At 45.3% G+C, this 16504-nt stretch overlaps 1 protein-coding gene across 1 annotated transcript in view; it reads left to right on the forward strand.

The window, feature by feature from the left end:
- Positions 1–316: 316 nt before the first annotated feature.
- Fer1l5 (fer-1 like family member 5) overlaps positions 317–16504 on the forward strand; it is a 67071-nt gene continuing 50883 nt past the window's right edge. Inside the window, exons 1-9 of the mRNA XM_045147676.1 lie at positions 317–401; positions 3425–3477; positions 4101–4192; positions 5211–5319; positions 7040–7094; positions 7542–7651; positions 9213–9341; positions 10079–10141; positions 11236–11286. Coding sequence (XP_045003611.1) covers positions 317–401; positions 3425–3477; positions 4101–4192; positions 5211–5319; positions 7040–7094; positions 7542–7651; positions 9213–9341; positions 10079–10141; positions 11236–11286 — 747 coding nt within the window. The remainder of the gene's footprint in view (positions 402–3424; positions 3478–4100; positions 4193–5210; positions 5320–7039; positions 7095–7541; positions 7652–9212; positions 9342–10078; positions 10142–11235; positions 11287–16504) is intronic.

A 16504-nucleotide genomic window follows, 5' to 3' on the forward strand; every position in this document is an offset into this window, starting at 1 on the left:
ATGCCTTAATCCCAGCGCTTGAAAGGTAGAGGTAGGAGGAAAAAATATAGTTTTAGGGAAGAAGAAAGGAAATGTCAAAGCAGGTATGTTGTTTTGTTTGTGCAGGCCTGGTCACCTCAAGCCATCCCTACACCACTACTTCTTCTTCCTTCTTCTGGACATTCCTCTCTGGAATCAAGAACCATCCATCTCTGTGACATGACCTGTTGCTAAGCTCCATTCCCTTGGGAATCCTGGAGAAACTCTGGTCTAAGGAGCTCCAAGAAGGAAGCAGTTGTGCTACAGAGGGAAGGAGGAGAGGAAATAGATATACAACATGCTGCGACTTGTGGTGGAATCAGCCAAAATTAACCCGCCACTCAGCCCTCCACCCAAACCCTGCCTGACTGTCTCCTTCAGAGGTGAGAACCAGGCCCCAAAGGCAAAGAAGGGCCCCAAGGGTGAAAAAAATCAGATTTATGCACATCTTACTATGTATAGGTTCTCTGTGTGACATAGTGAGGAAGTACACATTGGTTGTTTCAAAACTTTATCATCTAGGTTTAAGAGTGTAGCTGAATGGTAAAGCACTTACATAACCTGTGAGGTGCCCTGAGTTTGCTCCTCAGCACAGTTAAACACCCAAGCATGGGGACAGAGAGATGGCTTAGCAGTTAAGGCACTTTCCTACAAAGCCAAAGGACCCCAGTTCGATTCTCCAGGACCCATGTAAGCCAGAAGCACATGGTGGTGCATGCGTCTGGAGTTCGTTTGCAGTGTGGCTGGAAGCCCTGGTGCACCATTCTCTCTCTTGCTCTCTCTCTCTTTCTCTCTCCCCCTCCCTCCTCCTTTCTCTCTGTCTCAAATAAATAACTAAAATATATTAAAAACCCAAACAAGCTTGGCATGGTGGTACATGCCTTTAATCCTGGCACTTGGGAAGCAGAGGTGAGAGGATTGCCATGAGTTCAAGTCCACTCTGAGACTCCCTAGTGAATTCCAGGTCAGTCTGGGCTAGAGTGAGACTCTACCTTGAAAAAAAATCAAAACAAAGCAAATCAAAAACTATCATTTTTATTGTTGTAATTTCCCCCAGGAAATGGTTAGTAGTAGGGAAGGAGGAATAAACACTTGTCCTTTTTACATTTCAAAAAAAAAATTTAATTAATTAATTAATTTATTTAAGAGGGAGAGAGAAGAGAATGGGTGCTCCAGGGCCTCTAGCCTCTGCAAATAAACTTCAGAAGCATGTACCACCTTGTTCATCTGGCTTATGTGGGCACTGAGAAATCGAACCTGGGTCCTTTAAAAAAAATACACACACACACACACACACACACACACACACACACACACACAGGGTCCAGGCATGGTGGCTCATGCCTTTAATTCCAGCACTTGGGAGGCAGAGGATTGCTGTGAGTTTGAGGCCAGCCTGGGACTACATAGTGAATTCCAGGTCAGCCTGGACTAGAGGAAAACCCTACTCTGAAAAACTTAAAAAAAAAAACAAAAACAAAAAAACCCCACTATTTATTTTATTTGCAAGAAGAGAGGCACACAGACAGAAGACAGAGCAAGATAGAGAATGGGTACACAAAGGCCTCTAACCGCCGCAAATGAACTCCAGATAAATGCACCACTTTGTGCATTTGGCTTTATGTGGGTACTGGGGAATTGAACCTGAGTCATTAGGCTTCGTAGGCAAGCACCTTAACCACTATGCCATCTCTCCAGCCTCCTCAGCCTTCTTCTACCAGCTAATGCTGTGCCATAAACTGAAGTTATAGAAAGTAGTGGTCCCCAGCTGGTGGCAATTTGGGAGGTGGAGACTGGCTGAAAGGGGTGTGTTGCTAGAGGTGGGCTTAGGAGTGTTAAAGCCCAGTTCCCTTCACCAGTAGATCAGCTCACTTTCTTGCCACTTCCTGCCAGCTGCTATGGCAAGAAATGTTGCCCAACCTCTTGTTCTGCCATCCTTTCCCTGCCATGATGAAGCTTCCCCTTCAGACTATAATCCAAAATAAAATTCTTTCCTTCCATCAAAAAAAGGAAGAAAGGACTAGATAGATAGCTTACCAGTTAAGTGCTTGCCTGTGAAGCCTAAGGACCCTGGTTCAAGGCTCAGTTCCCCAGGACCCACATTAGCCAGATGCACAAGGGGGCGCATGTGTCTGGAGTTGGTTTGCAGTGGCTGGAAGCTCTGGCGCGCCCATTCTCTCCCTCCCCCCCTCTCTCTCTGTCTCTTTCTCTCTCTCTCTCTCTCTTTCTTCCTCTTTCTCTGTCACTCTCAAATAAATAAGAATGAACAACAACAAAAAAATTAAAAAAAAAAAACTGAGTGTGGATACCCACTCTCTTTAAAAAAGAAAGAAGGAAGGAAGGAAAGAAAGAAAGAAAGAAAGAAAGAAAGAAAGAAAGAAAGAAAGAAAGAAAAAGTATGGTGCCACTTACCTATAATCCTAGCACTTGGAAGGCCAACAGAAGGGGGTCAGAAATTCTAGGCCAGCCAGCCTGCTTGATGTAGCGAAATCCTGTATCAAAGCAAACCAAACAAACCATGTATGGTGGCACATACCTTTAAGCCCAGCACTTGGGAAGTAGAGGTAGGAAGATTGCCATCAGTTTGAGGCTTCCCTGAGACTACATAGTGAATTCCAGGTTAGCCTGGGCTGGAGTGAAACCCTACCTCAAAAAAAAAAAAAAAAAAAAAAAAAAAGCGCTTGCCTGCAAAGCCTCAGGAGCTGGGTTCGATTTCCCAGTGCCTGTGTAAAGCCAGGTGCACAAGATGTATGCATTTGGAGTTCATTTGCAGTGGCTAGAGGCCCTGATGCACCCATTCTCCCTCTCTCTCCCTCTCCCTCCCTCTCCCTCTCTCTCTCTCTCTCTCTCTCTCTCTCTCCTCTCTTTCTCTCTGCCTCTTTTTCTCTCTCAAATAAGTAAAACATGTTTTTTTTAAAAAGATGCACACAAGTCACCAGCCCTTAGTACTAACCCTGCTATTACTGGCTTGATAATGTTAACTACATTTGAATGAGCGTTACCATTGACAAAGCCTTTTCATAAATTAAAAATGTTTGCTCTTCACAGCAATTCTATGAGGTAGAAGACTGGAGTTTATTAGCTTCATTTTAAGGGAAAAGACATCCCACAAGTTTGGGGAAGAGAAAGGAGTGAAAGGAGTTGTGAGAGGGATTAAGCGTGGTTAGACATCAAAGAGCTTAGAGCTATAAAAAGCAGGTAGTAGGGCTGGAGTGTGGCTCAGCAGTAGAGCTCTTGCCTAGAATGTTCCAGTCCCAGGGTTAGATCCCTGGCACTCTCTCACCCATGAGGGTTTACAAAGCCCTCAGAGCATAAGAAAATACTGTCTCTACCTCTCTTGACCCCACTCTAACCTAGACTTTGGAATACTTTCTGCCACCAATGCCAACCCCTTGTGTCTTTGCAGATATACAGAAGAGAACTCATGTGGCAGAAGGGAATGATCCCACATGGAACGAGGTAGACATTGCAGAGCAAGCCTGGCGTGAACATCCCCAGTAGCAAGGGTGCAGGCATGGGCTCCAGGCAAGGTGCTCAGAGGTCTAGGGAGCAGAAAAGCTGAGGCATCTTGCTATTGGATTAGCCTCTGATCTGACAAGGCTGAGAAAGCCACAGCTGCCTACAGCTATTCCTAGTTTTTCTCCCCTACCTTTGGGAATGGTTCACAATATGCCCATCCACTAACACACCCAGACCACCCTAACGTATTTAGAACCCTCTTCATTTTTACTGTCCTGCTCCCAAGTCCCCCAACTCTTAAAGTGCCCATGCAATTCACACACAGGATTGCTCACACTTTGGACAAGGTATAAAATGCCATCTCCTTAGGACATTAGACATGAGAGAAGCTCCTGAGTTTCAGACCATAGCCTAGACTTGCTCAAGTTTTCTAGAAAGGTAGGATGAGGAGTGAAGAGGAAAGATGTTGCTGGGCATGGTGTTACATGCTTCTTGTAATCCTAGCATTTGTTCTAAGCCAAGGATACCTGTGGGACCCTGTCTCAAAACACAATAAATAAAAATAAATCAATTTTAAAAATAAAATAAAGATGTTGACTTTTCCTTGCCCTTCTCTCCCTAAGACTCTAATCTGGCACCTCTGGAACCGCCCCTTGGAAAAGGACGCCTTCCTACAAGTCATCCTTGAGGATATGGGCTCAAAAAAGAAAGAAAGGTGAGGCATAGAGAGAAGGGAAGCCTAGCTCCCTGACCAAAGCAGCAGAACATGGTGCACGGGTCTCATGATTCACCCAGATTCATGACTAGAGCCAGGCACTAAAGAAAAAAATAAAAGAGGGGCAGGTCCCAAGTATGGGAGAGCAAGTTGACTTGGATACAAACTTGGGGTCTCAGCAACAGTTCTCACTTGTAGCCTCAGATCTTAAGTCTCTGTGAGTCCTGGTTTCCCATCATAGACCCATCCTATTCCTGGCCAAAACTAAAATGTCACTTGAGTGAAGCCATGGCACACCAGAAGCAGTTACTAGGATAGAGAATCTGATTGGCCCAGGTTTCATCAGATGTTCACCCTTGGTCCAGTGAACTACTACTTTTTCTTCTTCTTCTTCTTTTTTTTTTTTAGTTTTTTTTAGTTTATAGTTTATTTTTATTTATGTATGAGAGAGAGAGAGAGAATGGGCATGCCAGGGCCTCCAGCCACTGCAAATGAACTCCACATGAATGTGCCTCCTTGTATGTCTGGTTTATTTGGGTTCTGGGGAATTGTGCCTAGGTCCTTAGGCTTTTCAGGCAAGCACCTTAACCACTAAACCATCTCTCCAGCCCTTATTTTTATTATTATTGTTGTTGTTGTTGTTGTTTCAGATTGGTTTTTCCAGGCAGGGTCTCACTGTAGCCCAGGCTGACCTGGAATTCACTGTGTAGTCCCAGGCTGGCCTCCAACTCATGGAGATCCTCCTACCTCTTCCTCCAGAGTGCTGGGATTAAAAGCGTGCATCACCACACCCGGCTTAGTTTTTATTTTTATTAATTAGAGACTTTGTTGTATAGACAAATAATGTACTCGTCCCATTTCCCTCCTCCCGCCCCATTCCACAGAGGGCTCTCCTAGTTAAGGAATTTCCCATGGAATGGAGGGCCCTGCGCCCCCTGGTGGATGCTCTTCCTCCCTAGCCTCTTAGTCCTCTGCCCTAGCTGGGCTTTCTCATCTTTTTATCTGCTCCTGTTCACAGGTTCATTGGCTTGGCCACTGTACTGCTCAAGAAGTTGGTGAAAAAACCGAAAAAGGTGCTTTTAGTAAAGGACCTGGCCCTGCTCAACCATTCCATGATGCGCACAGACGTGAGTCGGGCCCCAGATGGCCCAGGCCAGGCAACTGCAAGATTGTGGGCTATGCATATAGCTGAGCCAGTGCCCCAGCAAGGGAGTGCTTCCAGCCCTGAAGGACCCCATCACACTGTTGTCATGCCTAGACTCCCCTGTCTTGCCATCCATCTCCTATCCACCCTTCAGTCTGCCTACTGAGAAGGATTAGTTGACCTTCCCCTTCAATCAGCTGCTGTAGAAGGCACTGGAATGCTACACTGGGTGTGGGCAAGCAGAAAGTAGGAACATTTTATAGTGGGGAAAGGAGAGGCTTCAGAGTGCCCTGATTGGAAGCTGCTACATTGGGGGAGCCAAAGGCAGGCCAACTGGAAGCCCACAGGACTGTCAATTTGGCACTCTCTGGTTGATCCTATCTTGGAAGTGGGGGACAAAATTACAAAAGTTAGGTCATCTGTCAGCTTGTTCTTTATCAAATCCTGGCCACTTGGAGCTAATGTTTTTATTTGACTTCGTGGGTTGTTATTAGAGCAAGCAGTCTGAGTCCCACAAGTCTGACTTAGTAAGCTCCTGGGCTGCTTTCTGTACATAAAGTATTGATGGTCTGGGCTGGTTGCTGCAGATCATGGGGAAGGTCTCATATATATATATAGTATTGATTTATTAGGAGAAAAAGAAAGAGATGGGGACAGAGTGGGTGTACCAGGGCTCTAGCCCCTGTAAACTCTAGACACATGTACCACCTTATATATCAGCTTTACATGATTACTGGGGACTTGGACCTGGGTCCTTTGGCTTTGCTGGCAAGCACCTTAACCATTAAGCAATCTCTCCAGCCAGGAAGGTCTGTTTTTTTTGTTTGTTTGGTTGGTTGGTTGGTTGGTGGTTGGTTGGTTTGGTTTGGTTTTGGGTTTTCGAGGTAGGGTCTCACTTTAGCCCAGGCTGACTTGGAATTCACTATCTAGTCTCAGGGTGGCCTCGAACTCATGGCGATCCTCCTACCGCTGCCTCCTGAGTGCTGGGGTTAAAGGCATGCGCCACCACGCCCGGCTGGGAAGGTTTGTATAGGTAGGTGGTGTAGCCATTGTCCATGTGCATATTCAGTCTCTTAGGAATTTGCTCTAGAGAGGAATGAGCCCCAGGCAAGGGTACAAAGAGCATAGATGGGGGCAGGTTTGGGGACAGCAGGCTGCCTGCACCACTGGCAAGTGGTGGGAGCAAAGGAAAAGGCAGGATTGCTGAGGTTGAGTGGGCAACCAGAGGTAAAGAGTCTCAAGGTCTGTACTACTGACCAGTTAGGGCACATAGGGGCTGTTCCAGGACAAGCCTCATAATGGGCTGGAGGTTAGTGGGTGGGATGTGTTTGGAGGCAGGAGTTTCCACAGGAGATAGGGAGACATTGAACTAGGAGGAGAGATGTTAGTGCCATGTCTCTGTATAGATCCAAAGTCACATTTTCCTGTCCTCACTAGCCTCTTGGGTCTTCTGTCATCACCATCACTATGTGGCTCCTTTATCCTCTAAATTCCCTCCATTGTAAGTCATTGCCTTCTCTTTACCAGTTTATTACTGCACCCACACCCAGACTGCACAGATGTCCATTTGTGGTGCACCATGGCTAGGCTCAGAACCCCCAGGAAGACTGGGCATGGAGCCCAACAGGCTTGGAAATGTCCAGGAACTATAACCTAGCCAAAGATTAAAGGTCTGGCTTACAGCTTCTGTCTTTTCTTTTCAGTGTACTGTCACCCTACAGGTGGCCTATATAAGCCGCCAAGACATCAAGAAGACAGGTGTGTCCTCCCTGGGGTTTCAGGCATAGTTGAATGGGCTCTTTGAGGTTCAACTCTTGAAACCTACTTAAGGATTATGACCAAGTTAAGGTCCCTGGGAAGCTATTTGGGTCTAGAGGCCATATCTCCAGACATCTGGCTAAGGCCATACATCTTTCCAATTACTCCATTAATCATCTCTGAACATAAGGGTCAGCTTCAAATGAGTCCATAAGAACATGAGGATGTCCATTTCCAAGAACCCCTATGTGTGAAGAGAGAGGTTCAAGAATCCATAGTTCCTGAGGGTGAGAAGGCCCCTCGGCATATTCAGAGAACAGCATATGCCCTCATCAGGGCTGTGTTTTAGTTAGTTTAGGCCATTGAGAGCAGAATGATGAAATGAAGAAAATGCCTGAAAGCCGCCTGAGCTTCAGCCTCTGAGTCCACCCTGGACTGTTTCCTCAGGCACTGAAGACTTCTTGGGCATCACTACAAAACAGGTTCCTCTGCAGAAGCTGGTCGTCCCCGAGCCCACCATGCCCAGGGCTCTGTCCTCTAAGCCTCAGCACTTTCAGGTGAGAAACCTGAAAGACCATGAGACCTGCCTGACACCCTTGCTCTGTCAACACAAGGTTATGGCACATGCATTAGATGTAGTGTTGAGGCCTCAGACCCTCACTGCATCCCTTGCTCCTCCAGTGCCACTTTGGGGAACTTCCACCACTCATGGCTAAAATTAGAGACAGCTCTTGTGAGGGCAGAAAGGGCTCACTGAGCTCCAGGAGGCCCTGTTAAATAGATAATGGGGACAGAGATAAGAAGGCACAGGCTCTGTCCTTCTAGACCCCTCAGAGTGTTGGCAAGCAAGCAAAAAATAAAGAAAGAAAGAAAGAAAGGAAGAAAAGGAAGGAAGAAAAAGAAAGAAAGAGAGAGAGACATATGCAAAGTCAAAGAAGTGACCATGTGGGAGAAACTGAGGACAAATGAGGGGCCCAGTGGGAAGGTTCATGGCTTCTGGATGAATTCAGGAAGTCCATTCATGCATTACCAACTTCCCTCTGACCCCTAGTATATGACCTAGCCCATTCCCTGATCCATCACTTGCCAGGAGGCAGGAGTTAGCCTCGATTGCACTTTTTCCTACACCCATTCAATGACCAAGTCCTGTCACTTGACTGTCCCCACATCTCCAGTGTCATGTACATTCCCTGCCCCAAGCCTCCACTGTCACTTCCCTGGGCCACATAGAGATAGCCTTCTCCTGAACCCCCTCAACAGCCTTCTCCTATTCTTTAGTCAAAACAGTCTTTCAAAGATGTCTGTCCATCATGCTACACACCTGCCTAAACAGGCCCAGCATCAGCCAGGGGTGATGCTGAACCCTTATAATACCAGCTGCTTGAGGGGTTGAGGCAAAAAGACTGGGAATTTAAGGCCAAAATGGACTACATAGGAAGACACTGATTAAAAAAAAATTGTAGGCTGGAGGGATGGTTTAATTGTCAAGGCATTTGCCTGCAAAGCCAAAGGATCCAGGTTCAATTCCCCAGGACCCACATTAGCCAGATGCACAAGGGGGAGTTCATTTGCATTGGCTAGAGTCCCTGGCGTGCCCATTCTCTCCCCTTTCTCTCTTTCTGTCTGTCAAATAAATAAATAAAAAATAAAATATGTTTTTAAAATTGCCACAAAACTCTGGGAGAAAGCTTGGGTCCTCACAGTGTCTGTCCAGGCTCTTCATAACCCAAGTCTGCTACTTTTTGTGATGCTGCTTCCTCCAGACTTCTCCTCAAGGGTTCTTTCTATCCACAGTACCTATAATGTTCCTTCTCAGAACAGTTCTGGCTGGTTTTTTTTTGTTTTGTTTTTTTTTTGTCTGTTTTTGAGACAGGGTCTCATGTATCCCAGAATGGCCTCAAACCTACTATGATCTTGAACTCCTGCCTCCCGGTACTGGAATGACATGCTTGTGCTCCACTACACCATGCCCATTTTATGTGGTGCTAGGAATCAAACCCAGAACCTCAAACCTGCTAGCCAAGCACTCAAGTGACCCACACATCCCCAGCCCAATTTTGAGAAAAGAGTTTCTATTGGAAACTCTCCACCATCAGACCTCTGCTGTGCTCCCTCTAGGTTCGGCTGAAGGTGTTTGAAGCTCGACAGCTCATGGGCAACAACATCAAGCCAGTGGTAAAGGTGACCATTGCAGGCCAGCACTACTGTACACGAATCAAGATGGGAAACAACCCTTTCTTCAATGAGGTGAATTGAACAGGACACATCTGGCAAGTGGGCCAGCCAGGAGCTAGGCATTTCCTGGAAGTAGCTGGCAAGACATCTGACTTAGGTGTCTCCAAGTGTTTGTTCTACAACATTTATTGAGCAGCTACTAAGGACCAGGCACTATGCTCAGTGCTGGGCATATATAATGGTAATTCTGAGCCCTGAGTTTGAGGAGCTAGTTGTCAGATGAGGCCACAACCTATGGACCTAAAAACAAGCATGGCAGGCAAGAGGTTAGGGAGCTCTGCTAGCAAGGCCACAAAATGCAGGCCCAGACCATGTACACCTTGGCACTGCTGGAGCCCCAGCTATAGCATTGTGTTTGATATATAGAGGTGCTGGTAAATACTTGTGAAATTAATTGGTCACTAGACAAAGTAAAGATGGAAGTTAGGTGGCATAAGTGAGAAATATAGCTGGAGCAGTGGAGAGCACTTAGAAAAGACTCCATCCAGAGAAAGATGTACAGAATAGAGAAAGATGATTCAGGAAAAAGGAATCATGTCTTCAAAAACCTGGAAGCAAGAAGCAGCTTTAGTTGTCGGCAGAACTTTAGATAAGGGTGTGGCTAAAAGGGAACCCATAGTATGGATTGAGATCCATCAATGCCGGCACTTAGGAGCCATGGAGACTTAGGTAGGAGAGTGACTCTCAGTGGGACTCTCAGTGATGATGGAAGTAACATTGTCACCCTACCCCAATTTCCTCTGCCCCAGATCTTCTTCCAGAATTTCTATGAAGTTCCTGCAAAGTTCTTCGAGGAGACCATTTCAATCCAGGTGAGGAGCCAAATTGGTTTCTGGCGAAAGGGATCCATTTTCTTGTCCCACCTCAATAATGGAAACCATTTTAGCTGTCTCCATCTTTGGAGCCAAGTCACTTCAGATTGTCTCTCTGACTTTAAGGTAGCATCTCCAACACTTTCTTCATCCCTTGGTTATCCAGATACTGTATTCATTCATTCATTCATCCATTCATTCATGTGTTGAGACTGCCATTTGGCAAGCCCTGAATGAAGTGCTGGCATACACAAAGCAGCCCCCTTCTTGTGTGCCCAGATTCTCAAGTCACCAAAGTCCCCCCAGAATAGAATACTTCACTCCCAAATCAGAGGGAACTGGTGACAAACAGTGAGCATGTGTAAGTGCCTACTATGTGTGCAACATGGGGCTAAGGAGAACAAGGAGTTGTCCCCTGAGAGCACTTACATGTTCTGGGCACAAGGCACAGAGGAGACAACCAGGACAGTATGTACCAGAGAGAGCTGATTGCAATGTCTTGCTTTGTGTTGACTTGGGACAAATAGGTTGTTCTTTCTGATCAATTTCCTCATCAATGAGATGTAAAAAAAAAAAAAAAAAAAATGAACTTTGTAGCCAGGCGTGGTGGCACACACCTTTAATCCCAGCACCCAGGAGGCAGAGGTAGGAGGATTGCCATGAGTTCGAGACCACCCTGAGACTCCATAGTGAATTCCAGGTCAGCCTGGGCTAGAGTGAGACCCTACCTTGAAAAAACAAAACAAAAAAATTTTGAACCTCACATGGTTCCTCTGAGAAGTATATGAGAAAAGTTATGTGTAAGCATTGGCCTTAGCAATCATTCAGTCAGCTGCGTACGGTGTTGCATACCCATAATTGCATCACTTGGGAGGTAGAGAAAGGAAGATGAGTTCAAGGTCATCATCAGCTATATAGTGAGTTCAAGCTCAGCCTGGGTTACAGAAGACCCTGTCTCAAAACAAAACAAACAAAAAAGGAAGCATTCAACACACCATGAAATAGAATATCAGACAGGCCATAGATATTGACTCCAGAGAGGATGGTAGGAATCATGCTTGTGAATAACAAGATATTTCTGGGAACTCTTGTAGGTGGTGAACTCCTCGCTGGCGAGAAACAAAGCAGAGATCGGGAGATTCCAAGTGAGTCCTGTATGAAGGAGGAGGCTGGTAAAACAGTTGTAAGACACATGCTGAGCTCCATGCTCCAGCCTAGGGGAACAGAATTGGATTTTCATACAGAAAGATCCACACTTGGAACTATTTACCATCCTGGGTTGGGGTATACAAGTTACTTTGGGCCTCTGCTTTCTCATCTGTAAAATGGGGATAATGATGTATTCAACCTGCAGAGATACAGGAATTGAAGTATGTAATGTTTAGGGAAATCCTGGATACCATGTTAAATGACCCAGACCATTAACTATGAACACCAGTCAAATCTCTGCTTCCAGAAATGGCAGCAGAGGACCCAAAAAGCCAACGTAAGTATTGGAGAACCCTGAGAGAAATTGTTGCCTTTAAGGACAGAGTGACAAATGCAATTTGGAAAGACACAGGCTAAGAGGTAAACAGAATTTACATAGACTTAAAGGGCTTAACCACTATTCTCCAGATCCAGAAAGATGAGAGAAAGGATGGTTGCTGGATTAAATCCATAATGCCTGATTATTTTTCAACCTTTTATTTGTTTGTTCGAAGTAGGATCTGGCTCTAGTCCAGGCTATCCTGGAATTCATTATGTAGTCTCAGGGTGGCCTCGAACTCACAGCAATCCTTCCTACCTCTGCTTCCCAAATGCTGGGTTTAAAGGCATGTGCCAACACTCCTGGCTACCTTTCCTTTCCTTTCCTTTCCTTTCCTTTCCTTTCCTTTCCTTTCCTTTCCTTTCCTTTCCTTTCCTTTCCTTTCCTTTCCTTTCCTTTCCTTTCCTTTCCTTTCCTTTCCTCTCCTCCTCTCCTCCTCTCTCCTCTCCTCCTCTCTCCTCTCCTCTCCTCTCCCCTCCCCTCCCTTCCCCTCCTCTCCCCTCCCCTCTTCTCCCTTCCCTTCCCTTCTCTCCTCTCCTCTAACTCTTTTCTTTCTCTGTCTCTCTCTTTTGAGGTAGGGTCTCGCTCTACTTCAGGCTGACCTGAAATTCACTATGTAGTCTCACTATGTGGTCTCAAACTTAGGACAATCCTCCTACCTCTGCCTCCCAAGTACTGGGATTAAATGTCATCATTTTTTCCTCTTACTATAGTGCTTTTATGTAGATAGTACCAGACACTGTGAGGTCATGGATATCCAGGCCATTTTGTGTCTGGAAGAGTACATTATAAGCAGTCCTACCCTTCCTTTGGCTCTTACATTCTTTCTGCCACCTCTTATGCAATGGACCCTGAGCCTTGGAAGGTGTGATAGAGATGTCTCAGTGCTGAGCACTCCTCTGTCACTCCTCAGCACTATGGTGCCTTCTGAGTCATTGTCATACAGAAAGAGAAGCTTCTCTAACAAAAAGTGAGAGTAGGCTGGAGAGATGGCTTAGTGGTTAAGGCATTTGCCTGCAAAGCCAAAGCATCCCAGTTCACTTCTCCAGGACCCACGTAAGCCAGATGCACAAGGGAGCGCATGCAGTGGCTGGAGGCCCTGGCACGCCTATTCTCTCCCTATTTCTTTCTCTCTCTCTGCCTCTTTCTATCTTTCAAATAAATAAATAAAATATATTTTTAAAAATTCAAGATAACTTTTTTTTTAAAGTGAGAGTAGCATTAATATATGGGTGTAAGTGTTAAGAAAAGTGCTTACTGGACAGTTTGGTGAGCATAATATATACATTTAGCCAGACCAGCAGGCATTATACCCCTAGGGTTCATGCTTTTCCCCATGATAGGTTTTCAGTATCAGGCATATAATTCCCTCCTGTGGAGCAGGCCTCCAGTCCAATTAGTGAGTGGTTGGTTTCCCCTATAACAGACATGCCACTCTTGCACCCATTGGCTCATTTGGCCTTGCTGGCCCATCTTAAGGCTTACAGTGTCCATGGTTTATCTCCACTGGTGACTTCTCTCTCTCCCATGGAGCTGCATGCAGCATAGTTGTTTTTTCTTTCCAGCTTTCTGTCAGCTGGTCTACAGGGAGGAGGTTTTCAGCTTAGCTCCAACAGGATTTCTCAGTGATTTTGCTGCCCAAGCATGTGGAGTCTTCAGAAATAGGGCCTTATCATCTATGCCTGGTGGGAAACCAAGAGCCTTGGCAATGACCTCTAATGTTTTGGGAGCATTAGGGACCTCTCTGGCCAACAACTCACTAGAAGGTATCTCATTCCTGGCACTAGAAATTTTCCAGTAACAATCTATGGCTTCTGTGTACTTGGCTCTTATATTCTTTCCACCACCTCTTCTGCAATGGTCCCTGAGCCGTGGAGGGCATGATAGAGATGTTTCAGTGTTGAACATACCACTGACCTTTCTTCTCAGCACTAGGTGAATTTTGAGTCATGCTAGTGGTTATCATTTGTAAAGAGAAGCTTCTCTAACCAAAAGTGAGAGTATTATTAATATATGAGCATAAATATAAGTATTTAGAGGGCAGTTGATGGACATAATATACTGATTTAGCCAGGTGACAGGAATAGCACCCCTCCCAGGGCTTGTGACTTCCCAAGCCATAGGCTTTTCATTAGATTTTTCAGTACTAGGCAAGAATTCCCTCCCATGGAGCAGGCCTTAATAACAGACATGCCACTATTTCACCAGTTGGCACATTTGGAGAGAAAAAAAGAGATGTGGACACACTAGGGCCTCCTGCCACTGCATCCATGTGCCACTTTGTGTATTTTTCTTTACATGAATGCTGGGAAATCAAGTCCAGGCCATTAGGCTTTTTAAGAAAGTACCTTTAGCCAGGTGTAATGGTGCACACCTTTAATCCCAGCACTGGGGAGATAGAGGTAGGAGGATTGCCATGAGTTCAAGTCTTCCCTGAGATTATATGGTGAGTTTCAGGTCAGCCTGGGCTACAGCAAAACCATAACTCAAAAAAAATAAAATAAAATAAAATAAAAAAAGAAAGTGTCTTTAACCACTGAGCCATATTCCTAGCCACTCCTCTTTCTCCCTTTCTTTCTCTCTTTCTCTCTTCTTTCTTTCTTTCTTTCTTTCTTTCTTTCTTTCTTTCTTTCTTTCTTTCTTTCTTTCTTTCTTTCTCTCTCTCTCTCTCTCTCTCTCTCTCTCTCTCTCTCTCTCTCTCTCTCTCTGTCTTCCTTTTTTTGGTTTTGTTTTGGTTTTTCAAGGTAGGGTCTCACTCTAGACCAGGCTGACCTGGAATTCACTATGTAGTCTGAGGCTGGCTGGCCTCAATCTGACAAGGATCCTCCTATCTCTGCCTCCCAGGTGCTGGGATTAAAGGTGTGTACCACCATACCTGGCTCTCTCTTTTTTTGGGGGGGAGAGAGAGTGATAGGATGGACTCATCAGGACTTCTTGCCACGTAAATCCACTCCAGATGCATGTGCTACTTTGTGCATGTGGCTTCCCATGTGTACTGGGCCAGCAGGCTTTGCATGCAAGTGTTTCTAACCGCTGAGCAATCTCCCCAGCCCTATATAGCTTTTTTCATTTAGCATAACTATTATGAACTTCATCCATGATACAGAATGTATCAGTAGCTCATCCTTCTAAAAAAATATTTTTGGGCCAGAGAGATGGCTTAGTGGTTAAAACCCATGACTACAAAGCCTACGGACCCAGGTTCTATTCCCCACATAAGCCAGATACAGGTGGTGCCACATGCATCTGAAGTTTGTTTGCAGTGGCTAGAGGCCCTGATATATGCTCTCTCTCGCTCTCTCTCTCTCTCTCTCTCTCTCTCTCTCTCGCTCTGTGTAATAATAGATAAATAAAAGTTTGTGTTGGAGTGATGGGTTAGAGGTTAAGGTGCTTGCTTACAAAGCCAAAGGACCCAGTTTGATTCTCCAGGACCCACATAAGCCAGATGTACAAGGTAGTGCATGTGTCTGGAGTCCGTTTGCAGTGGCTAAGGGCCCTGACATGCCCACTCTCTCTCTTTTAAATTTTTTTAATTGGCATGCCATTTTTTCTATATTTTATTTTTATTTATTAATTTGAGAGAGAGAGAGAATAGGCACTCCAGAGCCTCTAGTCATTGCAAATGAACCCCAGATGCATGTGCCCCCTTTTGCATCTGGCTTACTGTGGTCCTGGGGAGTTGAACCTGGGTCCTTTGGCTTTGCAGGCAAACGCCTTAACTGCTAAGCCATCTCTCCAGCCCAGTTTTTGTTTTTTAAGATAGGGTCTTACACTAGCCCAGGATGACCTGGAATTCACTCTGTATTCTCAGGGTGACCTCAAATTTCTGGCAATCTTCCTACCTCTACCTCCCGAGTGTTGGAATTAAAGGCATGTGCCACCATGCCTGGCTCATTCTCTCTCTTTATGTGCCTCTCTCACAATCAAACAAACAAATAAATAAAAACATTTTTAATAATCTGTTCAGAGTGGTCTCATCCTGAGACCACATAGTGAATTGCAAATCATCCTGGGCTAGAGTGAGACTCTACCTTGAAAAAAATAAAGAAAATTTTAAAAAATATTTATGTTTATCTGAGACAGAGAAAGAGGGAGAGAGAAAGTGAGAGAATGGGTGCAACAGGGCCTCCAGCCACTGCAAACAAACTCCAGGCACATGTGCCATCTTGTGCATCTGGCTTACGTGGATCCTGGGCAATTGAACCTGGGTCCTTTGGCTTCACAGACAGGCATCTTAACCACTAAGCCATCTCTCCAGCTCCAAAAAGAAATTTTTAAAAAATTTATTTGCAAGCGGGGGTGGGGGAGAAAGAGAGAGCGAGAAGATAAGAGAGAAGGAATGAGCATGCCAGGGCCGCTTGCCACTGCAACAAACTCCAGATGTATGTGCCGCCTGTGGGTACTAGGGAATTGAACCTGGTTGCAAGCAGCATGCTCCGTTAACTACTAAGCCATCTCTTAAGCCCTGGTTCATTCCTTTCAATTGCTGAGTAATACTCCATTGAATAGAATAGCAGTTTGTTTAACCACTTATCAGACAATGGACATTTAGATAGTTTCCAGTTTGGGGCTATTACAGTAAACTTCTGTAAACATTTCTGAACTAATCCGAGTATGGGTTCAATCCCCAGCACTAGGGAGAGGAAAGGAAAATTACATCCTAGGCTGAGCATGGTAGCACACGCCTTTAATCCCAGCACTTGGGAGGCAGAGGTAGGAGGCCCGCCATGAGTTTGAGGCCACCCTGAGACTACATAGTAAATTCTAGTCAGTCTGAGCTAGAGCAAGAGCCTACTTTGAAAAATCAAAAAAAAAAAAATCACTCTAGTGGAGTT

This window comes from Jaculus jaculus, chromosome 4 (genome assembly GCF_020740685.1).
Source record: "Jaculus jaculus isolate mJacJac1 chromosome 4, mJacJac1.mat.Y.cur, whole genome shotgun sequence".
NCBI lineage: Eukaryota > Metazoa > Chordata > Mammalia > Rodentia > Dipodidae > Jaculus > Jaculus jaculus.